This window comes from Ursus americanus, chromosome 1 (assembly GCF_024610735.1).
Source record: "Ursus americanus isolate L20-20 chromosome 1, mUrsAme1.1.p, whole genome shotgun sequence".
In the NCBI taxonomy this organism is placed as follows: Eukaryota; Metazoa; Chordata; class Mammalia; order Carnivora; family Ursidae; genus Ursus; species Ursus americanus.
Genome location: NC_142127.1, coordinates 14,858,470 through 14,879,737, shown reverse-complemented (window position 1 = coordinate 14,879,737; position 21,268 = coordinate 14,858,470). Strand labels below are relative to the sequence as shown.

General features: G+C 38.0%; 1 protein-coding gene and 1 long non-coding RNA gene across 2 annotated transcripts in view; one reads left to right on the top strand and one right to left on the bottom strand.

Annotated features, from left to right (window-relative positions):
• LOC148110715 (uncharacterized) overlaps positions 1-6,743 on the bottom strand; it is a 39,870-nt gene extending 33,127 nt beyond the window's left edge. Inside the window, exons 1-2 of the long non-coding RNA XR_015722181.1 lie at positions 6,626-6,743; positions 4,539-6,477 (exon numbers count right to left, since the gene is read on the bottom strand). This is a non-coding gene — a long non-coding RNA (uncharacterized LOC148110715). The remainder of the gene's footprint in view (positions 1-4,538; positions 6,478-6,625) is intronic.
• The window catches only part of ACTR3 (actin related protein 3), a 61,323-nt gene continuing 45,949 nt past the window's right edge, over positions 5,895-21,268 (top strand). The window contains exon 1 of the mRNA XM_045804067.2: positions 5,895-6,034. Within this exon, the coding sequence (XP_045660023.1) occupies positions 5,991-6,034 (44 nt within the window). The 5' untranslated portion in view covers positions 5,895-5,990. The remainder of the gene's footprint in view (positions 6,035-21,268) is intronic.

Sequence of the window (21,268 nt, the reverse complement as noted above, 5' to 3'; positions counted from 1 at the left end):
CCAAGGCAGCTGCTTAACCGACTGAGCCACCAGGTGTTCCTTTTTTCTCATATTAAATGTTATGAATGATGGGTTAAAAATGGTATCATTGTTTAATTTGTATTTCCCTTATTACCAGCAATGAAAAGCCTCTTTTTCTATGTCAATTGCCCATTTTAATCGTCCTACTCCTCTGTAGGGAATTTGTGTTAATAACATTTGCCAATGTTTCTGTTGCATTATTGGCACGTTTCTTATTGCTTTTAACTCTTAGAATATTAACCTTTGTTATATGTAATATAAATATTTTTTTAATCTATAATTTCTAGAAAAATCTTGAGCCAATGAAAATCCAATTGTTTATCTAACCAAATCTTTCCATTAATGGCTACGGATCTCTACTTAAGAAAGTCTCCCCCACTTTGAGATCATACAAATATTTTCCCAAATTTTCTTCTAATACATTCAAAGTCCGATTTTTGCTATTCAACTCATTCATTCAATTGATATTTCTTGTGCACTTATTATGAGCCAGTTCCTTTTCAAATTTTAGAGCGTATGTTTTCTAGCTGGGAGAGATAGATAATAAGCAAATAAACGAATATGTAAATAAGGCATTTCACTAGGAAACTAAAACATGGTGACATGGGGGAGTGAGCCAGGCTCCCTCAGAATAGGTGGTCAGGAAAGGCTCTCCGGAGCAAGTGAGATTTAAATGGATTCTGGAATAAACCATGATTAGGGCGAAGTCCAGGGAAAAGATGCAGGTAGAAATGGCCTCAGTGTGTGTGAAGAAGAGCAAGAAGGCTGATGTGGCCAACTCCTGGGGGACAGGAGAAGTTGGAAAGGGAAGCAGGCATCAGAATATATGGGTGTAGCGCACCACAATGAGGACTATGGATTTTGCTCTATACTGAAGATTTGTAGCCCATCTGTAACTTGTGTTTATATGTAATACGATGTGTGTGGGTGGTGGGGGGAGGGAGTCTAACCTGCATTTTCTTTCAAATTGATTTATATATTAAATAAATTATTCATTTTTTGCAGCGGTGAGGGAAACTAGATAGTGATAGATCCCACAGACTCTCACCTCATTTCAAACACTGTACAGATATTACTACATGAAATATATTTTCAGTTGAAATTAAACATATAATGAGTGTAACATTTCTTATCCCAGGGATGTGGCCATGGAATAAAATCATTTCTTTCAGAACTTCTTTTTAGAAGTTCATGGGCAACAGCAGTTGATAAGTCACTTATGAAAACCAGGTAGTTTTATTACTTTGTAGTCACACAAGGTTGTTCATCAAAAAACATAGCCCTAGTTGATCAGCCATTTTATTCACTAGACTTGGCTCTGACAAAACTGACTTTTGACCAATTCCAAAAAAATCAAATCTACCCACAAAAGGCCAAGATTTGCCACCAATGGAGACATTTAAGAGAATGTGCCATGGGCTCTGAAAGCAAGTCTGTAGGAGACCTTCTAAAAATATTCTGCACAATAGTAGCATTAAAAGAGTAAGCACCCCAAGATAACTTCTGTGACGAGGAGGACACATTTTTGGATGTTTAAGTCTGTATGTTTAGGTAATAAGTAAAAGAGTCATGACTTCATAATTAAACCATAGTCCTCTTGATCTGTCCATATAAGATCATTCTATAATTTATAATATCCTTTCTTAAAATTCCAGCTTTACAACAGCCCCATAGGTTAGTTATTTCTGCAAATTTATAAATGAAAATAGATTAAAGAATTCACACTCAAGTCTCTCTTTCTCTCTCTCTCTCTTAAGATTTTATTTATTTATTTGAGAGAGAAAAGGTGCATGAGTGCATGAGCCAGAGGGGCAGAGATAGAGGGAAAGGGAATCTCAAGCAGACTCCGTGTTGAGCGCTGAGCTCGACACAGGGCCCGATCTCACAATCCTGAGATCATGACCTGAGCCAAAACCAAGAGTTAGACGCTTAACCAACCGAGGCTCCCAGGCGCCCCCACCCTCAAGTCTCTTGATTCTAAGTTCAGTGCTGTTTCCACACACTAAGTTAGTTGACTAAGTTCACACAACTGGAGTAGGGAGAAGCCAAGGTTCACAGCCACTCCCTCTGACCACTACGCTGCATGGACAGCTTGACCATTTATCCATCTGCCCTTAATCAATACTCTCTGTGGATTTGATTGGTCTGCTAATTAGCAAACAGTCATACTTATGTTGATTCAAAAATAATAATAACATTTCCCATTTTAAAACAATGGAGATTGAGTGATACGTGAATTTCTTGAATGTTTAAGATCCAGAGACATTTGCTAAGTTGGTCTTAAGGCATAAATAACCTAGGAAATCTCACAGTAACTGGGAACTAGTACATCAGTCAAAATTAAACAGTGCTGTGGCATTACAACTAAAGAGCCCTGAAAAGAGCTGGACTTTGGTCTGGGTCCTGTTCCCTAGTTTCTCTAAGATGCTGGGAAAGTCACTTACATTCTCGGGGATTCTGTATCACTTAGTATTCTTAAATTTGATGTAAGCAATGAAAGCTGATTACTACCAACTTAAGCAAAAGGGGTTTTCTTGGAAGGATATTATAAGACTCACAAATGCTTGAAATGTTGGGGACCCGGCTTAGAAAGTGACAAGCACCTGGCTGATCTGAACTAAAAGGAAATTGTGGTGCTCTTTGGGAAGAATGGATATGGGGCAAACAAAACCCACCCATCCACCACTGCTTTCCTTTTCATGTCTAACGAGATCATCTCTGTGAGCTCTTCTAGCTTCTCTGTACTCAGAGGAGGAAATATATGCAAACAGGGTGGTCAGACACGCTCTGGCTAGATGTGCATCTGAAGGCTGCGTGCCGCTGAGGAAGTCTGAACCACAGCAGCACTGCAGAGGTTCACCAATTTTGGCACTAGCAAGTAGGAAGTAGGAGGGGTCTCAAGCAGGCAAAGTGTTTGGGTAGACAAATGATGAGGAACAAGCACAAATGATGCTTCCAACGAGTGTTAGAAGCTTCCAAAGATTTCTAACAGTCCCATCCTTTACAAAGGGCAGACTTGACTACATGAAAGAGACTATCCTAGAAGGTTCCCTCATGCCAGTGGGATACAGTATCTAGCACTGACCTGAGCTGCATATTTGAATGCAATATACATGTAAATGTTAAACAGTTTCCCAAATCAAAACTTGAAAACTGGTAGCCCGCAGGTAAGATATAGCCTGCAGAGAATTAGCTATCAACAAAAATACAGATTTTCAATTTTTCTGGAACAAAGGGAAGCTCTGGCAACACTGGGTCTACATCTCTGTGTAGCAAAGTTTCCTACTGCCTTTGCTGGGGATGTGGACTCTCCATGTTGCCAAACCTCCTTAGGGCCCTCTTCAGTCATAACGGCACCTGCTTGGACCCTGGCAGCATTCCGGTTTCTGACCCTTGATGTAACTACTTCTGTGACAGCCCACACAAGGCCTGTGTGTGAACAGCCATCTTGAGGTTCTACCAGTGGGGGTTTCCCTGACGACCTGTTCAAATTCCAAACCTCTGCTCTTGGGACCCCTTTGGTAAGATCCTTTCACTCCTGTCTTACTACCGGTAATGTTGGAAACAACTGTTTACCCCAACCAACCCACATGTCCCTTTTCTGTCACAGCTGATCTTCAGGCATCTTTCCTCCCAAATGACCTTAAATATCTGATGTTGTAAAAGGCAGCAAAGAACCCCCATTTAGCATTTTCTAAAATGCAGGGAAAAAAACAACTATGCATCTGAACAGAGAACCACTTCTGCTTGACTTCTTGGAAGACAATCACTGAGGAAAGCCTCCCTGGAGGATCATCTATTTTCTGTAACTGTGGATGTGCTGGGCACTAGTTGGTGATGATGATTCTTCTAAGTTGTTTCTTCTGCACACGTTTGATCCCATCTGGATGTTACTGCTCACATAATTCTATCCCTGATTTATAGCATACAATGTATTATAAGACCATTCACTTCACTCTTTACTTTGTGGGGTCCATTCCCTACAAAGCAGCCACATTTCCTTGCTTAAATCTCTTTGATGGCTTCCAGGCTCTTTTTAGGCTAAGCTTTAAGATTCGTGGAGAAGTCTACAAATCCTTGCAGTTCGATTCTTCCTTACCTACCAGGCTCCATCTCCCATTGCATCTTCCCTGGGTCACTTCACTTTGACCATTTGGGTCTTCTCTGAATTTGTGAAAGAAGCCAAGCTCTTTCCCACCTCAGGTCCTTGACTCTTGCTGTTCCCGGTTCTGGAGGGCTCCCATTCCTCCTCACCCTTTCCTATCTCCTACCTCACCTTTAAAATGTCACTTTGTCAGAGAAGCTATAGAGAAGCTATATTCCACTTCTCTCCCATTCTCCCACCCTTCATCTCCATTTCTCATAGTCCCCCGTCTCTGCTATTGCTTATAACACAATTTATGTTTTCCCACTAAACTGTGAACTCTTGAGAGCAAGGACCTTATCTATTTTGTGCCCAATGACTATGCAGGGGCAGCATGGTCCCTGACATAATCGAGAAGGTGAGCAATACTTACCTGTCAAATGAATGAAAAATCCACTTTCCATCCCACAGCCCGGTCTAACAACTTAGTTATCTTCTGTTGTAAATAAGACATCCTTTCTTAGGGAAAATATTTTTATTTTCCCTATAAAAAATATTTTTATATCAGGCATATAAGCAAACTGATGATTTATCAGAAGATAAGCCTGGTGGAAAGCTGTTAAACTTCTAGGTTCCTCAGGTGGGGTCCCACACCATCACCCGAGAACTTGCAAATTACCAGGCCCTTCTCCACACCACCTAAACAGAATATTCTGGGGATCGGGCCCAGCAATCTGTTTTAACAAGCCTTCCAGGTAATTCTGATGAACATTCAAGTTTGAAAACCATTGTTCCAGGCTTTCTAGTTTTTAATCTTTTTTTCCTAAATAATTTTTTTTTGGTTCCTAATCCTCGGTATAATCCTGCTAGTAAAACAGTAGAATCTTAAACTTGTGCAGGGAGAATCTTTGTCATCATCCAAAAGCCTTGAATAACAGACTATTTTTTTTAGAGTACGTTGGGTAGAAGGTACTCCCAGGACGTTTGTCCTCGTCGTGGGTACAGGCCTGCCCCGGGGGGCCTACTATCTAGACAATGTGTAACACTTGTTCTGTGCGATGTTGTAACAACGCTCAGGTGTAAATGAGTAAAAGCTCCGCACAAAGGCAGAAGAGCTACGGTGCAAGCCTTTGTTCACCCATCCCTCCCGACTGCTCACCCTCGGTCTGATATCGCTCTTTTCCACCCAGAAAAGCAGACTGCCCAAGTTACAAGAATGTTGTGTGCCGCTGAGAACGTTTTCTATTAGGCCAGTTTTCCCCGGGGTACTGGAGAAGATATTCGCGGCTGCGGGAGCAGTTCCACTCCTGCCTCAACCTAGCACAGAAGTAATTGAAACTAAAAAGCCCTTCCAGCTTCAGAAGAACCGGAGGCTCGGGCCGACTTCCCCGCCCCTACCCTCTGGCAAAACCCGAAGTGGATTTCCTTAACGTCGGGATGCGAGCGGCGGCCGGCGGCGGCACGTCATTGCGCATGCTCCCTCGCCCCTCCCGCTCGGAGCCGGAAGGGGGAGCGCTCGCGGCCTGGGCCTGGCCTGGCCGGGGCGGCGGCACCGGCGGCCATCTTGGCTTCCCGGGGCAAGGCGGCGTGGGGGGAAGAAGTTGTAGGGTGGGGGCAAGAGGGAGGAGGAGGGGAGGGAGAGGGGGAGGAGGCCGCGGCGGGGCAGGGCGGGGACTGCCTGCCCGCCCGCCTGGGTTGCGGAAGTGGTAGCCGCTGACCGAGCCTGCTGCTTTCTCGCTACTGCTTCGGCTTCCCGGCTCCCCCCCGGACGGAGAGGGCGGCCCGGCTGTGGATGGTCAGATAGCTCCGATCTCCCGCCGCCAATCCCTGGCCCCAATCAGCACGGAGCAGACGGCGGCAGCGGCAGTAGCAGGCGAGGAGGAAGATGGCGGGACGGCTGCCGGCCTGTGTGGTGGACTGTGGCACGGGGTAAAGGGGCTGACTGACGGGGGTGGGGTGGGGTGGGGAAACTGAGGCGGAGGTGGGAAAAATGGCGGGGGAGGGTGGAGGTCGGGAGATGTGTGCTGCGGCAAGGTGCTGCGGCCGGCCGTGTCAGTCTTAGCCGCACCGTGTTGCCGGGGTGGGGCCCGGAGCCAGGGCCTCCCTTGTTACCTCGCTTCACCCGCTGGGACCCGGGCGGGGGCGCGGGGCCGAGAACCCCCCTGGGAGAGGCTTGCTCCGCGCGACCCCTCCCGGCCCTTTCCCCATCGCGGTGGGCAGCGCCGCCCAAGGAGACTAGGGGCTGGTCGCCCCTCCGGGGCCCGAGGTGCGGTCGGGGTGGTCGCGAACCTGGCGCACCCGGCTGTCCTTTTCCTCCACGTCCCTTCCTGCCCGTGGATTTGGGGACCGAGTGGATCGAGCGCGGGGACAGCCTGGCAGAGGAGCGAGAAAAGAGAAGCGGTCCTTGTAGGTTTTGCAAGATTGCTGTGACAACACTCTGCCCAGGGTGTGGGTGGGGAAAGGGAAGAATCGGACTCTGAAAATGGGAACCTAGGTCGGGGCTTTTCTTTGACCACCCACCTCCTCTTCTTTTCGGACTCCCGGTCTTTTCCATCTCCTACTGCGCTTTTACCGGTGAACCAAGTTACATTTTAATTTGAGAGAGAAAGATGTCATGTGTTACTTCTCTTGCCTCAAAAAAGTCCCCCAGTGAGCAAGCGCGCTGCAACTTCCTTAGTTTTGTCAAAGCCGCTTCCTGCTTTCAGTCTTTTATACCCTTATAAGGTAGTTTTTCGTTTCCAACCTGAATACATCTTATTAGAACTTTCAAAATTAAGCATATTTCAAGTAGATTGAATTACTGGTGCTAGTTATCACCTTATGTGAACTTAAAAAAAAAAAATATATATATATTACTGTTTCGCGGGGAGGGAGGAAGGGAAGCACCCGGGAAAATAATTTAAGTTGTGTGCGTTCATTCTGTGAAGGTAGTTCAAGTCGAGAAGGAAGATACAGAGCTCTGAAAGGATGTGGTTGCTTTTCAGGGAGTTACAAGATCTGTAGGGTAGCCTTTTAACGTGTAGATTGGCGTTAAACTGTATAAATAGGCATTTTAGAGTTTTGGCACACTTCGTATTTTCATAGAAAATACGGTCTATATTTTAATGTGGAATGACTTCTTTATGTTACAGTGTTGGGAGTGTGTGTGTGTTTGTCCTGTGCTGATATATTGTTTCATTTCTAATTCTCAGAATAATCCAATGAGTGGGGGTATGTTATGAGAGGTAGAGTATCAGCCTATTTTCCCTTTTTATTATTCAGCAAACTTTTGTTGCTTAAAAGGATTGTGTATGCTCCTCATTTCATTTGCTGTCTGTAAAACAGCTCTAATCTTCACGCTCAGAACTTTGTTAGTGTGACAGTTTCTAAAATCCCAGCTGTGCATGTGGAAACATCCGATTTGTTAACATTTTCCTCTGGGAAACGCCAGCCTACTTTAGCCTTGGAACTTCTAAATGTATTGTTTTGATGGACAGCTTATTAAAGGTATTATTTTTTTATTCTGATTTTCTTGAGCCAGTATTTGTTGTTGTTGTTGTTGTTCTTTTTCTCTCTCAGTCTAATTGGTGAGTAGTTTCATGCTTAGGGTCAGTTTTAAAATTAGATTTGGCCCGACTTAGAAGATTTTCAAGTGTGTTTTGTTAAAGTGAAAAATACTGCTACATAATTAATATTTTATGCTTTAGAAATTATTGGGTTGTTAATAAAATTAGTGTAGATAATTGTAGTCCTAATAACTAACATGGTAACAAGTAGGATGTTACTTTTTCTCACTCTATTTTTCCCCTTTTGAAATCAGTTCTGGTTATTTTTGAGCTATACTAGGTATTTCATTGAGGTTAACTGTCCTTAAGTGACCTCCCTCTGATAGGGCAACCCTGAGTTTGAAACACATGCTGAGTGACCAGGAGGTGCTGGAGGGATTCAGTCTATACTTAGGATTATTTTTAATATTTCAGTTATTACTACGTTATTACGTTTTACTTTATTACGTTAATTTTACCTCACAAGGTGAGGTAGTTAACTGGACACTCATGATTTAAATGGAAATGATTAGGATTCCCCATTGCCTCTCACCTTTTTTTACCATCTGTCCGAGCTCCATTTATTTTGGTCTTCAAAGGTTTTTTTGGTCTTTTGTGTTGCCTATTAATGCAACTCCTGGAAAGTCACACCTGCAGCTTTATTAGCACATAGAGGATAGCTCATTGAGATTCAATAAGCATATTTCAGTAAGGCCTTCATAGGGAGTTTTATGTTCCAGAGTACTGTGGTCCCCAGATGCAAATTGTGTGCCTATAATTTGTGTGTTTCTTTGTGCTTTAGAGAATGCATTCATCTATTTGGTCTATAATTACAATTACCCACTTAATATACATGAAAAGTTATAACCTAAATCTGGTTGCTCGTTCCATTTCATTATATAAATTAGGAAAAAGGTGACTGAAAAAATTGGCCATCTATGAAACGTGGTGTTCTCCGATAAGAAAAGCTGTAAGAGTTAGGAAACTTGAAGCTTAATCCCCAGATTTAAAGTTAGAGATCCCCCAGCAAAGATCCTTTATCTCAGCATAAGATAAAGAATCACCTAAGCTCAGACCATAAGAGAAAAGAACTCCTTTTGAAAAGAATTTAGAAATAACAGTTTCTTTCATATTAATATATCTACACACTTTTTTGGTCTGCATTGGAATAGTACTATAGAAAAAAATTTGGGTAGAGATTTTCATTGATAGGACTGGTTGCTTAAGAACGGAATTACAGAACTCAAATCTGCTACCAGTGGTGAGGGAAACTTTTTTTTCAAAGGGATTTTTATAACATTGTAACACTTGCAAAGTTTAAGAGGATCCTAAATTATTTTTTGCATGTTTTCACTCATTGCTTCAACCTTCAAGCCAAATAAAGGAACTCGTTATGTACTTTTTTATGCTATAGCTTGGTTACAGAACTTTGCGTTGTCAAATTTCCTTTTCCTCTTTATGGCTTTCTTTTTTACGTGATCAGTACTGCTTTGGTAAATTATTTCCATTATGGTAGCAGAGGTTAATATGGCCTTATTGTAGAGCTATATATTGATATCTAAATATATTCAGATTTAGAATGGATTCAGGAATTTCCGTAATTGACTTAACCTTCCTAGCATGATTTTAAAATGTAAGCATAAATATTTTGTTGGAGTCAGTGGATAAGGAGCTTATATAATTCATACTGTGGCCATATTCTAGCAATTAGTACAGATAGGATGATCTTCTTTGAGAACCAGTGGGGAAGAGCTGAGTGGGTGGGGGAAAACATAAGTGGGAAGTTCATTTTTCCTATGTAAATTCTGTACATCATATTTAATAATAACACTGTTTCTCCAGCCATCTCCAAGGGCAGAAATATTTACAGTATGTTGTTACCAAAAAACACTGAAATTCTTATTTCTTCAGGAGTCATGTTTTGCATGCCCTTTGAAGTAAGTATAACTGGCTCCTGTTGAGAAGTCATATTGTTTTTTGAGCATCTTTTTAAATTTAAATTCAGTTAGCCAAGGTATAGTACATCGTTAGTTTTTGATTTTATGTCGTTATTCATTAGTTTAATATAACACCCAGTGATGGTTATGAAAGGGAAGTGGGTGGGGGGATGGGGTAACTGGGTGATGGGAATTAAAGAGAAGTCAGTTTCTTACTTAGACTTACCGAAAATCTTCTTTCCTTTCCCACCAGTCTCTTCTGCATGCACATTTTGTGTTTAAATACTGACTTTGGGTTGTGTGTATATATTTTATCTAATGAATTTTCCAATCTAATTGTAAAGCACAGTTCAGAAATTTATTTTTAAGCACAGAATGGGAAGCTCCACTAGCGGAGTACCTGCTGGCCCGGATTTTAATTTATCTTAGCTTTATGACAGTCATTTTTACCTCATTTTACAAGTGAGCAAACAGGATTAGAGAAATTTAAATTACTTATTTAGTGGCATGTAGTTAGCAGGTGGTAAGAGTTGCTATTTGAACTTATGCTTTTCTGTATTGAAGCCCTGTGTTCTTTCTGTTACACTGCAGGGATTCCTGAGCCATGCACATTTCTTTGTTTTTATTAGTAAGGTTAATTCTCTTTTTAAAAATATTATTATAAATCCTAGCCTTATGCATTTGATTTGATGAATTAGAGAAACCATTCTTGTGGAAATCTTTCAGATTTGAGATATATCTGTGTATATCTATATAGATAGATAGAGGATATATGAATTCCTAGCTTATTTCCTTGTCACTTTGCTTAAATTGAAATTCTGTAAAAATTTACTCTGCTTTATCAGGAAATACTAACAGCTGGTATTTATTAAGAATTACATGTCAGACCCAGTGCTAAACGCATTATATTATCTTATTTACTTTTCACATCAACCTGAGAATTATCTCTGTTTTAAAGACAGAAAAATTTAGGGTTTAGAGAAGTTAAACTATTTGCACAGGGTATTGTAGCAAATAAATGTGGTACAGCCCCTACTCGATATAGTAGTCTCCTTACATAGAGGATGAGCCTTTGACAATTTTGAATCATTTCGATATTTTTTTGAGAGAATTCATTTATGATGTTGTAAAGGCAGAAAGTAGTGTTAGTAACTTAAGGATTACTTGCACAGGTAGAAAAAGTGGTATTGCCAAATCAAGGCTAACTATACACTTGGCAGCTGGCCAGACATTCTTGGAATTGTAGTGAAAATGTATAATACAGTCTGCTCTCAAGAATCTTAATCAGATAAGAGCTAAAAATTATTTTAAAAAATTAGGATGATAAAAGACTGCACTTTATCAAATGCTAAGATTTTTACTTTTTGGATAGTAATAGCTGCTCTGTAGGTTGTAAGAGATTATTGTGGTCAGGAAGAGTCAAGGAAGTTGCAGTGAAGGTAGGGTATGTGCTCTCCTTTTAAGGATTTGGCTATATACAGGAGATGGAAAAGCATACACAGCAGAAAGAGCTCGAGAGTAGCTGCTGCTTGTGTTTAGCCTTGATAGCATACATTGCACCACCCCCTTCCGTTGGAATTGAGGACCACGTAATAATGCAAATCTAGATTATGTAATGTGAAGGGGAACTAACATTTATTGAGCACCTACTGTACCAGGTATTCATTGTGTGTCAGGAGAACTTTGATTCAAAATATTTGTACTTGATAGGAAATAAAAATCCTTTGTAAGAGGAGTTAAATGTTGTAAATAGGGCTTTTAGAATATTTGCAAAATGGAATGCAGTTGGATTGGATGTAGAGGAGGTATATGGAATGAAGTTATGGGACTTGACACGTAATATGAACTCACATCTTTGTTGAATGAGCGAGCAAATGAATGACGGAACAAGAATTAGGGGTATGGTTTAAAAAAAAACTGCCTGGGAAACACCCCATACCCAGTGACTCAGAATCTCAAGGGTTTGGCCTAGGAATATAAATTTAGATGCTCTTCCTAGATGATTTTTAAACAGCTTTCTCAGCGCCAGCTTTGCAGAAATTCTGAAATGTGATATTGGAAGTAGGAATAGAGCAGAAGAGAGAAATTTGGGAAAGGTTGCTTCTTTTTTGTTTGTACTTCCGCAGTTATATTGTTTTGTATTATGGTTAGCAAGGACTTTGTTGTCATAGCTGTTTTTGAGTTCAAGCTTTCCTAGCTGTATGACTTTGTACACTTCAAACTCTGCACGTCACATTTTTCCCATGTGTAATTTAGAGATCATAGTATCTACCTTATGGGTGGGGTTGGTTTGTTTGTTTCTTGTTGTTTGAGATAGTGCATGAAAATGGTTAGTCACAGTGCTTGACACATAGTAAAAACTTGATACATCATAATTATTGCAGTTATCAGTTAGCTCTCTTTTTTACTGAATTGACATTAAAATTTTTAAGGACAGGAACACAGTGTCTTATGCTTATTTATTTTTCTTCTGCAGTGCTTGGCTTAACACAGTTCTTTGCACAGTCAAAATGTTTTTGCTGATTTGAGAGATGGAGGTATAGCTAGGGCTTGGCAGTTGATTGTGGTGGATTGTAGTCATCAATGAAGATTTAAGAATTTTGAGTTTGAGTGGGACGATTAAGGGAGTTGGTTTTAAGCTGAGTATAATTGTTATTTGAATTTGTTATTGAATTTGGATGATGATCATAATTGGAAATATTCTAGAGGAAGTGACAAATACAGGAACTTCAGGAATGAAGGTGGAGATGTGGCAATCATCATTCAGTTAATAAACTCAATTTATAAATTGAAGCTATTAAAATGTTAAAGAGAAAACAAAAAGATTGAATATTAATGTTCCTTCTTTTAAAAATCTTGGATGTGTAATCTGGCATCCTGAGCATCACAATGCGAAGAATGAGTGAGCACTCGGAGTGATGAGTGATCCGCTATGCTGACAGCCAGTCTTCTGCTTCATCCCACTCTTTAGGAGGAGATTTTAGCTCAACATAGGGCTAAATTTCCCTCCACAGTGTTCCTCCTTGTCCAGTGTGCTTCCCCACCTCCAACAGATGAAAACAGCTGAATGATTGGAGTAGGGGCAGGAGTGTGGAATGGTTGAAAGGGAGCTTCAAGTAGTATGTTTTCTGAAACAAAATTCCCTGTGAATGCTTGTCTGTAATTCTATTGGAACTTGCAGTCTCTTTAATGACATTAGGAATCTATAATAGCCACTGGCATCAAGAGGCAAGAGCAAAGCAGTTAAGTAATAATAACACTACATTAACATGCTTCATAGTTTACCAAGCACTTACTACAAATTCGTGTATTATTAAGTAACAGCACAAGATAAGGTGATGTTATTGGATTAATGTTTAAATTTGGTTCTCCAGAATAGGATAGTGACTAACACTACTTTGTGTGCTGGTGGTTTTGTATCTTTATATGGACCTTTATATCATACAATAAATATATAAAAGATATCTCCATAATTGATGAATACCAGAACAAAAAGACAAATAATATCTTAATTTTTCCGAAGGACCATTTGTGTAATTTTGTTTTCTTTCAAGATTTTTTTCAAAACCTTTCAAAACTGTTGACTTAAACTCAAGTCATTCTTACGTACTCCTTATAACCAGGAAAGGAACAGCCTTGAATTTGTGTGGTCTGGTATATTTTCCTTTCTAACTCCTCTCTACCCCTAATATATACCTCACAAAAATATTTTCTTCATCTGTTCTGATGCTTAACATTACATCTTTAAATATTCTCTCCTTTAAAGACGTCTTGCCCATTGTGAAAATGCAGTTCCCTTTAGAAGGGTGTCTTTAAGACTTCTTCAGTTACAGTACTTAGTGTGAATGAGGGGTTACTACGAGGAGATTGAAAGTCTTAAGATGGGGAGTTAGGGTGCAAAATGCCTTACAGTTTAGGGTTGGTTTTGGAACTGTAAAATTACAAACTATGTTTTTAGTATTGGTCTGTGATAAAACTCTATTGTTTGCTTATTTAAAGTCTTAGACCTTAGTATAATTAAGTATGAAGTGTTTCTCTTTAAGCATTTTTAACTTCAGTTATTTCAAGACCACAAAAATAGCAGTTAATGTGTATTCGTGAAACTTACTTTAGTGGATTAAGGGAAGTGCCTAATGACTTACGTAGAATTATGGAGATGAAAAAGACTTTGAGAAATAATTTAACCCGCTCTTTATTTATAAATGAGGCAGAGTTCCAGAGTTGAGAAATGTTTTTCAGGATTGTTCCTAGTTATCAATTGATAACATTGTTGAATTCTCTTTAAAATTTTCTTAGGAGTTCACATTTATGAGTTACAGTAGTTGACATTTCTTCTTGCCAGTTGAAATAACAATATATATTTTTTTAATAGTTAAAGTAGTTTTGTTGAGGCCTGGTTCAATACATGCTTCAGAAATCTCTGGTGTTTTTGTTGTAATACAGACACATACTAGATGGCACAGATGCAAAACTAATTTTGTTTCCCATCACAACATTTTAACACACATTCAGAAACTATTTTCATAAAATGAATGCCCTTTTTAAGGAAATACTTTTTTAAATTGTTTCAGACATTTAAATTTTAGAAGTACTTAATTTAGTTTTTGGATTTGAGTTATTTAAAGACATTACATGGGATGTGTACAAATCAGCCTTTCAAACCCTTTAGGAGTTATGTTTTTGAGATAATTATTTATAACCTTTTCAGAAACCCTATGAAGTGTAGGTACTGTGATATAATAACTTTTAAAGGTTAGGAAACAGGTACAGAGAACTTAAGTAACCTGTTCAAGTAAATAGTAGCTACCGTTAGGTAGTAGAACTAGCATCGAGCCCTCAGGCAGTCTTGTTCCAGAGCCCACTGTTAATACTGCCTTCGATTGGGATATATTCAGTATCAGCGGTTAAATTGTTAACCAAGTCTTTGAAGAGTATTAAATTTTAAACAGACCTTTTTTAAAAAATGAATTTTTAGAACTGTTAATGGGAAGTCTTAGTGACTAATTCATTGATTTGATTAACCTAAAACACAAGCAAGTTAACCAACATAGAATTATTTGTTAACTATTTGAATATAGCAAGGACAGGCATTATATGAAACATGATAAAGCTGACAATTGCTGGTTAATTCAGGACAGCTCAGTTAAGGAAATGATGTGTAATTACATATAACTTCAGAATAAAGGTATACATATTCCTGAAGCTGCAGGTTGAATAATTGATGCATTACAAAAGTTATTTCCTCTCATTAATGCCTGCATTAAAAAAACCAGAAATGAAATTGTTGAACTTAAGAATAAGAACTTAAGAATATAGGATTATAGAAAAGAAACTTTTTCATTAGATTCAGAGTACTTAATGTTTGGTATTTGAATCTGAAAATAGTGAATATATAGATTAAGAGAAACAAATGGGTTACCATAAAGTAGCTTTTTTTTTTCCCCTTTAAATAAAATTAAAGAGATTGTTATCTCTGGAGTTTAGGATGAATTTTGATGCATTTTATCTAAAAAGTACACAGTTTTAGTGGACACTTTTGTTTCCTGTTTGAAAGTATTTATTTTAAAATTTTGCTTCATACTAATCAAAAAGGGTAGAGGTAACAGAGCAAAGGAAAGAGACCTTTTTGGGCTTTTTTTCTTTTCTTGATTAATCTGTTACTCAGATAACAGACTAGTTGAGAATTTTATTGCTTCCAAAATGCATTTCGAAGGGGCCTGCTTTACTTGTTTCTAGTTGCCTTGTTAGGAAAGTTATTTTAAAAGTAAAACAATACTTTTTTTTTTTAATAGTGAAACAGGGTTTAAGTTGATAGGAAGAATCTGAGAAGTAGAAATGAGAGGAATGTAATGTGGTTATATCAGTGAGAAATCTTGGATGCAAACAACAAAATAACTAGCTAATATAAGCCAAAAAAGTAATTATTGAAAGGGTATGGTGTAGATTACAAAATTGATGGGAAGGCTGGAGAACTAGGCTCAGAAAAGCAGTGAAAAGGAGACCACGCAGCAAGAGTATGCCATCAAAGTCACGTTGCAGGAAGTTGGCAGGATGCTGCAACTAGATACTAGCAATGTAAGTTCTAAAACATCTGTTCATCTTGTAGTTATTCAGTCAAGATTCAAAGTTCTGACCTGAGCTCAGATTGGTTAGGTATCGATCATGTGATGTGTAGTAGGTGGCAGGAGTGTATCAGTATCAGGTCTTCCTTCTATAAAGGGATGTGAGGTTTTGTGTCCTGCAAACACTTAATCCTTGGTGGATTCATCAGAATGGGAGTGGGAATTTGATGCTGGCAGAAAAAGTGAGTGTCCACTGTCGGGAGAGAGATGAGGTTGGGGAAGTTTTGTGTCCATTTTTCTTTATGTTGCCTTAAATTCCTATTTCATTTTGATAACTGCTTGATCCTTTTAAATAAGTAGCAGTTTGAATTAACACATTTTATTCCAAAAGTGCAAAAACCCTGTGAGTTGCATAGTGTTCATTCTAAATGTGTGAATCAAGAACAGTTTTTGAAAGGAATAATTAATGATGGTGTGAATAATATGGGATTTTTCATTAGAACAGAGGTGTAACAGTCTAGTAATTTTGGGATTATGGAATATTTTGGAAAGTAGGACCAACTTGATAAATGCAGCGATATGATAGGCCATTTCTTTAAGGTTTTTTTTTTTTAATAGTAAACCTGAATTATAATTAAGAGAATTTGAGCTGCACCAGTTTTTTCTTTTTCAGAAATAATGGGCCGTATATATTTATTTATGTACAACAAAAAAACTGGGAAGTAGAAAATAGCTTTTGCATCTGTTTTGTTGATAGTTGGAAAAATTGTTTTTCAGTAATTCTAGTGAGCACCTGTGCAAACGCATTCTTTTGCAGTACTTGTGTTGTAGAATATAAGGATGATTAGGAAATGGTGCCTGCCTTTAGGAAGCTCACATGTACATACTAACAATATGGTAAATGCTCTGGCAGGTATAAATGAAACTTTTTGGAATCATAGGTGAAGGAAAATTTACTTTTTCCAGGGAAGATGAAAAAAGGCTTCCTGGTAGAGATAATAACTGAAGTAGGCCTTTAAGGATGAATAAAGTATTGATTGGCAGAAATAAGACTAGTGTACAAGGTGAGAGAACAGTAGTAGGAAACAAAGTGAGATGGAAAAGTATAGGTTGAATTTGGATATGTTAGGTTTCGTATGGTACAAGGAAATAGTGATGTTTAATATGGTACAGAGAAATAGTGAAATACTTGATACGGTACAGGAAAGTAGTGAAAGTGTCTAATGTATGATAAGTGCTCAGTAAGTGCTTCTTGAGTTGAGTTAAAAAGATACGTTGGAACTGGATTATGGAGGTCCGAAAGTCCTTGAATTCTGCACTGCTTTGGTATTTGTGTTGTAGGTGGTATGAAGCCATAATCTATCATAAACCAAGTTTATGAGAATAGGAAGTATATTTGGTGACTTCATTATGGTGATTTATGGTGATGAAAATAATAGCCAACAGTTATATAATGCATACTGTGTGTCAGGCACTGTTCTAATTGCTTTATATGTATTAATTCATTTTGATATCTAATCGTATAAGGTAGGTACTGTTACTTTCTTTTAAAGATGAAACTGACAAAGTGTAAGTGGGGAAGATCCCATAGCTAGCATTACAAACTATACTGTTAGTTCTTTCTCTGGTTTTATTTTGGAAGTAACTACTCCTATTTAAAGGAGACAGTACAAAAGACACTGACTTTGGGAGCTGATAGATATTTGAGTTCATCTCTAGCTTTAGTATTTCTTTGCAGTGGTTTCTTCTTCTGTGAGGTGTACTTTCCCCAATATGGAAACAGATGCATTTTGCATGGTTTTGATAACGATTAGGGATAATATAAAGCACATAGTAAAATAATTGACATACAGTAACAACAGCAGCTGTAGTTAAAATTGATATAAAAAGGTGCAAATCAGTGAGATCTCATATGATCTCAATATGATAATTGTCTTTCTCTCATTGACTTATTTCTCTTAGCATAATACCCTCTACTTCCATTCATGTCATTGCAAATGGCAAGATTTCATTTTTTTTGATGGCTGGGTAATATTCCAGTGTGTGTGTGTGTGTGTGTGTGTATGTGTGTGTACATATATATACACACATACATATATGTATATATATATCCCACATTGATAAGCGGAATTTAAGTAGCAAGGCATAGGATCATAGGGGAAGAGAGGAAACAATGAAACAAGATGAAACCAGAGAGGGAGACAAACCATAAGAGACTCTTAATCTTAGGAAACTGGGGGTTGCTGAGGGGAGGGGGTTGGGGGGAATGGGATGGCTGGGTGATGGACTTTGGGGAGGGTATGTGTTGTGGTGAGTGCTGGACGTTGTGTAAGTTATGAATCACAGACCTGTACCCCTGAAACAAATAATACATTATATGTTAACTAAAAAACAAAACAAAAAAACCCCCAAATAAAGCCATTAGAAGGCTAAAAAAACCCAAAACCCAAAAAACAGAACTAGAAACAACCCAGATGTTCTTTAACTTGTGAATGGTTAAACAAACATACATACCATGGAATAATACTCAGCAATAAAAAGGAATAAACTATTGATATATGTAAAAAAAATGGTATTGCGTGTAATCAACTACTTATTTCACCACTGGAATTCTCAGTTCTGTGCTGAATACTATGGTACATACAGAAAGCTATGGCATGATTTTATTCTTAGGCTTACAGTTGAGTTCCAGAGTTGAAACTAATGTATGTGAAATAACTAAAGATGGCATATTAGTATTTAGTTGGGGAGATTAATAACGGCTGTAGTGTTTGGGAGGATTGTTTGTGAAGGAGCTGAACTTGCTCAAATTCTTGGAAAAGCATAAGTAGGTTATGATAGATGGAAGGGAAGGCAAGCTTTGTTAATGGAAGCTAAATTGGAAGCTTTATGATGGTAGGATGTCTTTTTTGTTCACTTCAAGTTATGGCCTTTTGCATAGTATTTAGTAACGCTCTGTAAATATTTTATTGATGAAGTCAGGCAGGAGTTTGGAAATATTGGAGGGAGGGATCAGCTAGGAGATTGCGCTACTTGGAATTGATCCTGTTTGGAGCTGTGGGATAACAGGTAGTTAATTTTATTTATTTATATCTTGCCTTATTTCAGAAGGATTTTAAATGGGAAACTGGTTTAGAATTGATTTGATTGGCAGTAGATTGTGTAGATAATTAAGCAGAAGATTGATAACAGTTAAACTTAGGCAGTATCAGTCTGAGTCTCGAATTTTATTCTATTTTAAACAGCTCTATTGAGATATGATTAATGTACTGTAAAATTTACCTTTTTAAAGTGTATAATTGAGTTACTCACAAGTTTGTGCAACCATCTCCACAGTCAACTTTAGAATATTTTCATCACCCCAAAAAGAACCTCACACACATTAACACCAAGCTCTCCATTCTCCCTGCCTACAACCCTTGGGAGTTACTAATTTATTTTCTGTCTTTATGAATTTGCCTGTTGTGGTCATTTCATATAAGTGGAAATCTACATCTCTAAGTGATGGTTAGTTAGACTGGTGTACTAGCAAAGAGGTTGGGAAAACATTGCTGAGTTTTGAAAGAATAGTTACAGGGATGGGTGGAGAAGTAAAAGGAGGCTCATGGATAAAGGAAAATGATCTGGGGGTGGGGAGAATTTACTGAATACTTAGTGCCATCTACTGTTGTCTTTTTTAATCCTCGTGACAGTCCTGAGAATTCAGTTTTACTCCTTATGAATTAGGAATAAAGCCTGTGATCATAGGATAGTTAGTCAATGGTGGAACAAACATTTCACTCATGACTTTTTGATTCTAAGGTTCATATTCTTTCTTCCCCACGAGTGAAAAGGATTTAGATTTTGAATTTTAGACCTAAAAGGATTGGGAGAATGTCATTTCCGTTGACACAAAGGAGTCCAGTTTCTTCCACTCAACAGTTTTGTCAGTTTTTTTGGGTGTCACGTTGACTTTAATGTAGTGAGAAGAACACTGGAGGGCTTTGGGATTGCTTTTCAAAATTATTGCTAATTATCTTTATAGCCAATATTCCTTGTAAATTAACCACTGCATTCTTGTTCTAAAAGTTCCTAATGATAGAAGTACAAAGAAAACTATAGCTAAGCTGAGACTTGAGATATTACAGAAGTTAAGTAGTGGGATTCATTTGTAGACCTCCATTTTCATTTAAAATTTGATATTTATACTTAATTTGTACTTTGTTTTTATGATACGGTAAGGGTGGAAGCTGGTCATTTTGAGGTAGAATTCTTTCAACTTTAAATTGGTGGTGGTTCATACCCAGAAAGTTTGGAAAATGGGTTGCACTAGATCATTAAAGTTCTTTCTATCCTAAAGTTTGAGGGTCTTATATTCATTTTGTTACATGGTTTAAGATTGTGGAAACATGGAAAGTTAAAATTCTAGTGCTGTTTCTCCCTTACATGGGCTGTGGGTTATTAACTGGATTTAGTGTGAAAACCTCAATACATGTTTGTTCTTTCCTGGAATGATTTTTTTTTTTTATTGTAGCTTTTTATTCTAGTTCATTTTGAACTGTTTTTTTTTTTTTATGATTTTTTCCCCCATTTAGTGGTTCATTATCAGTAACGTATTGGGATCTTCAGATAGCTTTTTGCTGTGAGATGTTTTTCAAAATAAAAAGAAATATGAACCATTGTATTAAGTAAAAGTACTCTTTGTCAGCTACATGCTTTTAATAAGTAAAATTTGAATTTGCAGAATTAAAAATAATACCCAACATAAGGAATGCTAATGTTTTAAACAAGCATAACTGGTTTTACTACTGGAAAAGATTCTTTCCTTAAATGAATTCTTTTCTTTTAGAAAAGTACAACAAATAATAGGACAGATACTCCTCTATTTATCAGAATTACGGCCTGCTAGCATTTTATCACATTTGTTTTATTTCTTTTTAAGAGTGAGAATGTGTTACTGATAACTAACTGTTCCCATTCCCAAATCTACTTTCCCCTACCCCAGAGGCAGTGAGGACCATGATAAATCAATCATTTCTTACATAAAATTCATTTGTTTTTTGCCATTCATTACTCCCAGTGCAGGTCATTCCTCTTTTGTAACTTCATTACATTTCCATTACTATTCTTCTAGTCACCAAGTCTTTGATAACTTCGAAAGTGCTTTCTGAATTCTCTCCTCTGTTCCCTTCTCTAAGTCATTTCCAATTCCTTTTCCCTCCTTGCTGGCCCATATCAGCATTGGAGATTTTTTTCATTGCTGTATAGTTCAGGGAAAGTTTTTGTAAAGTTAACTTGCTGCCTTGGGTCACAAAGGAAAATTTTGGTTTAGTTTTCCAAAATACTGTGTTGTGCTTATGCATTTCATAAACATTAGGTAGGATAGCTTCGCCTTTTTCATTTTATGGTCTTTTTTAAAAAACCATTTAGAAAATGACACTTTCTTTTAAAATACAGGAACGTATATAGAAATAAAGTGGATTTGTAATTTGACTGTCCAGATAACCCAGTGACATGTTTTAAATCAAAGTAATACATATGCAAGTTCATGCATGAATTATCTCTGGGATTTGTAAGTGATTTACTCTTGGGAGGGCAACTGGGTGGCTAGGGGTTATAGGCATTGTTGGGAAACTTAACATTAGTATTTTTTCAGTATTA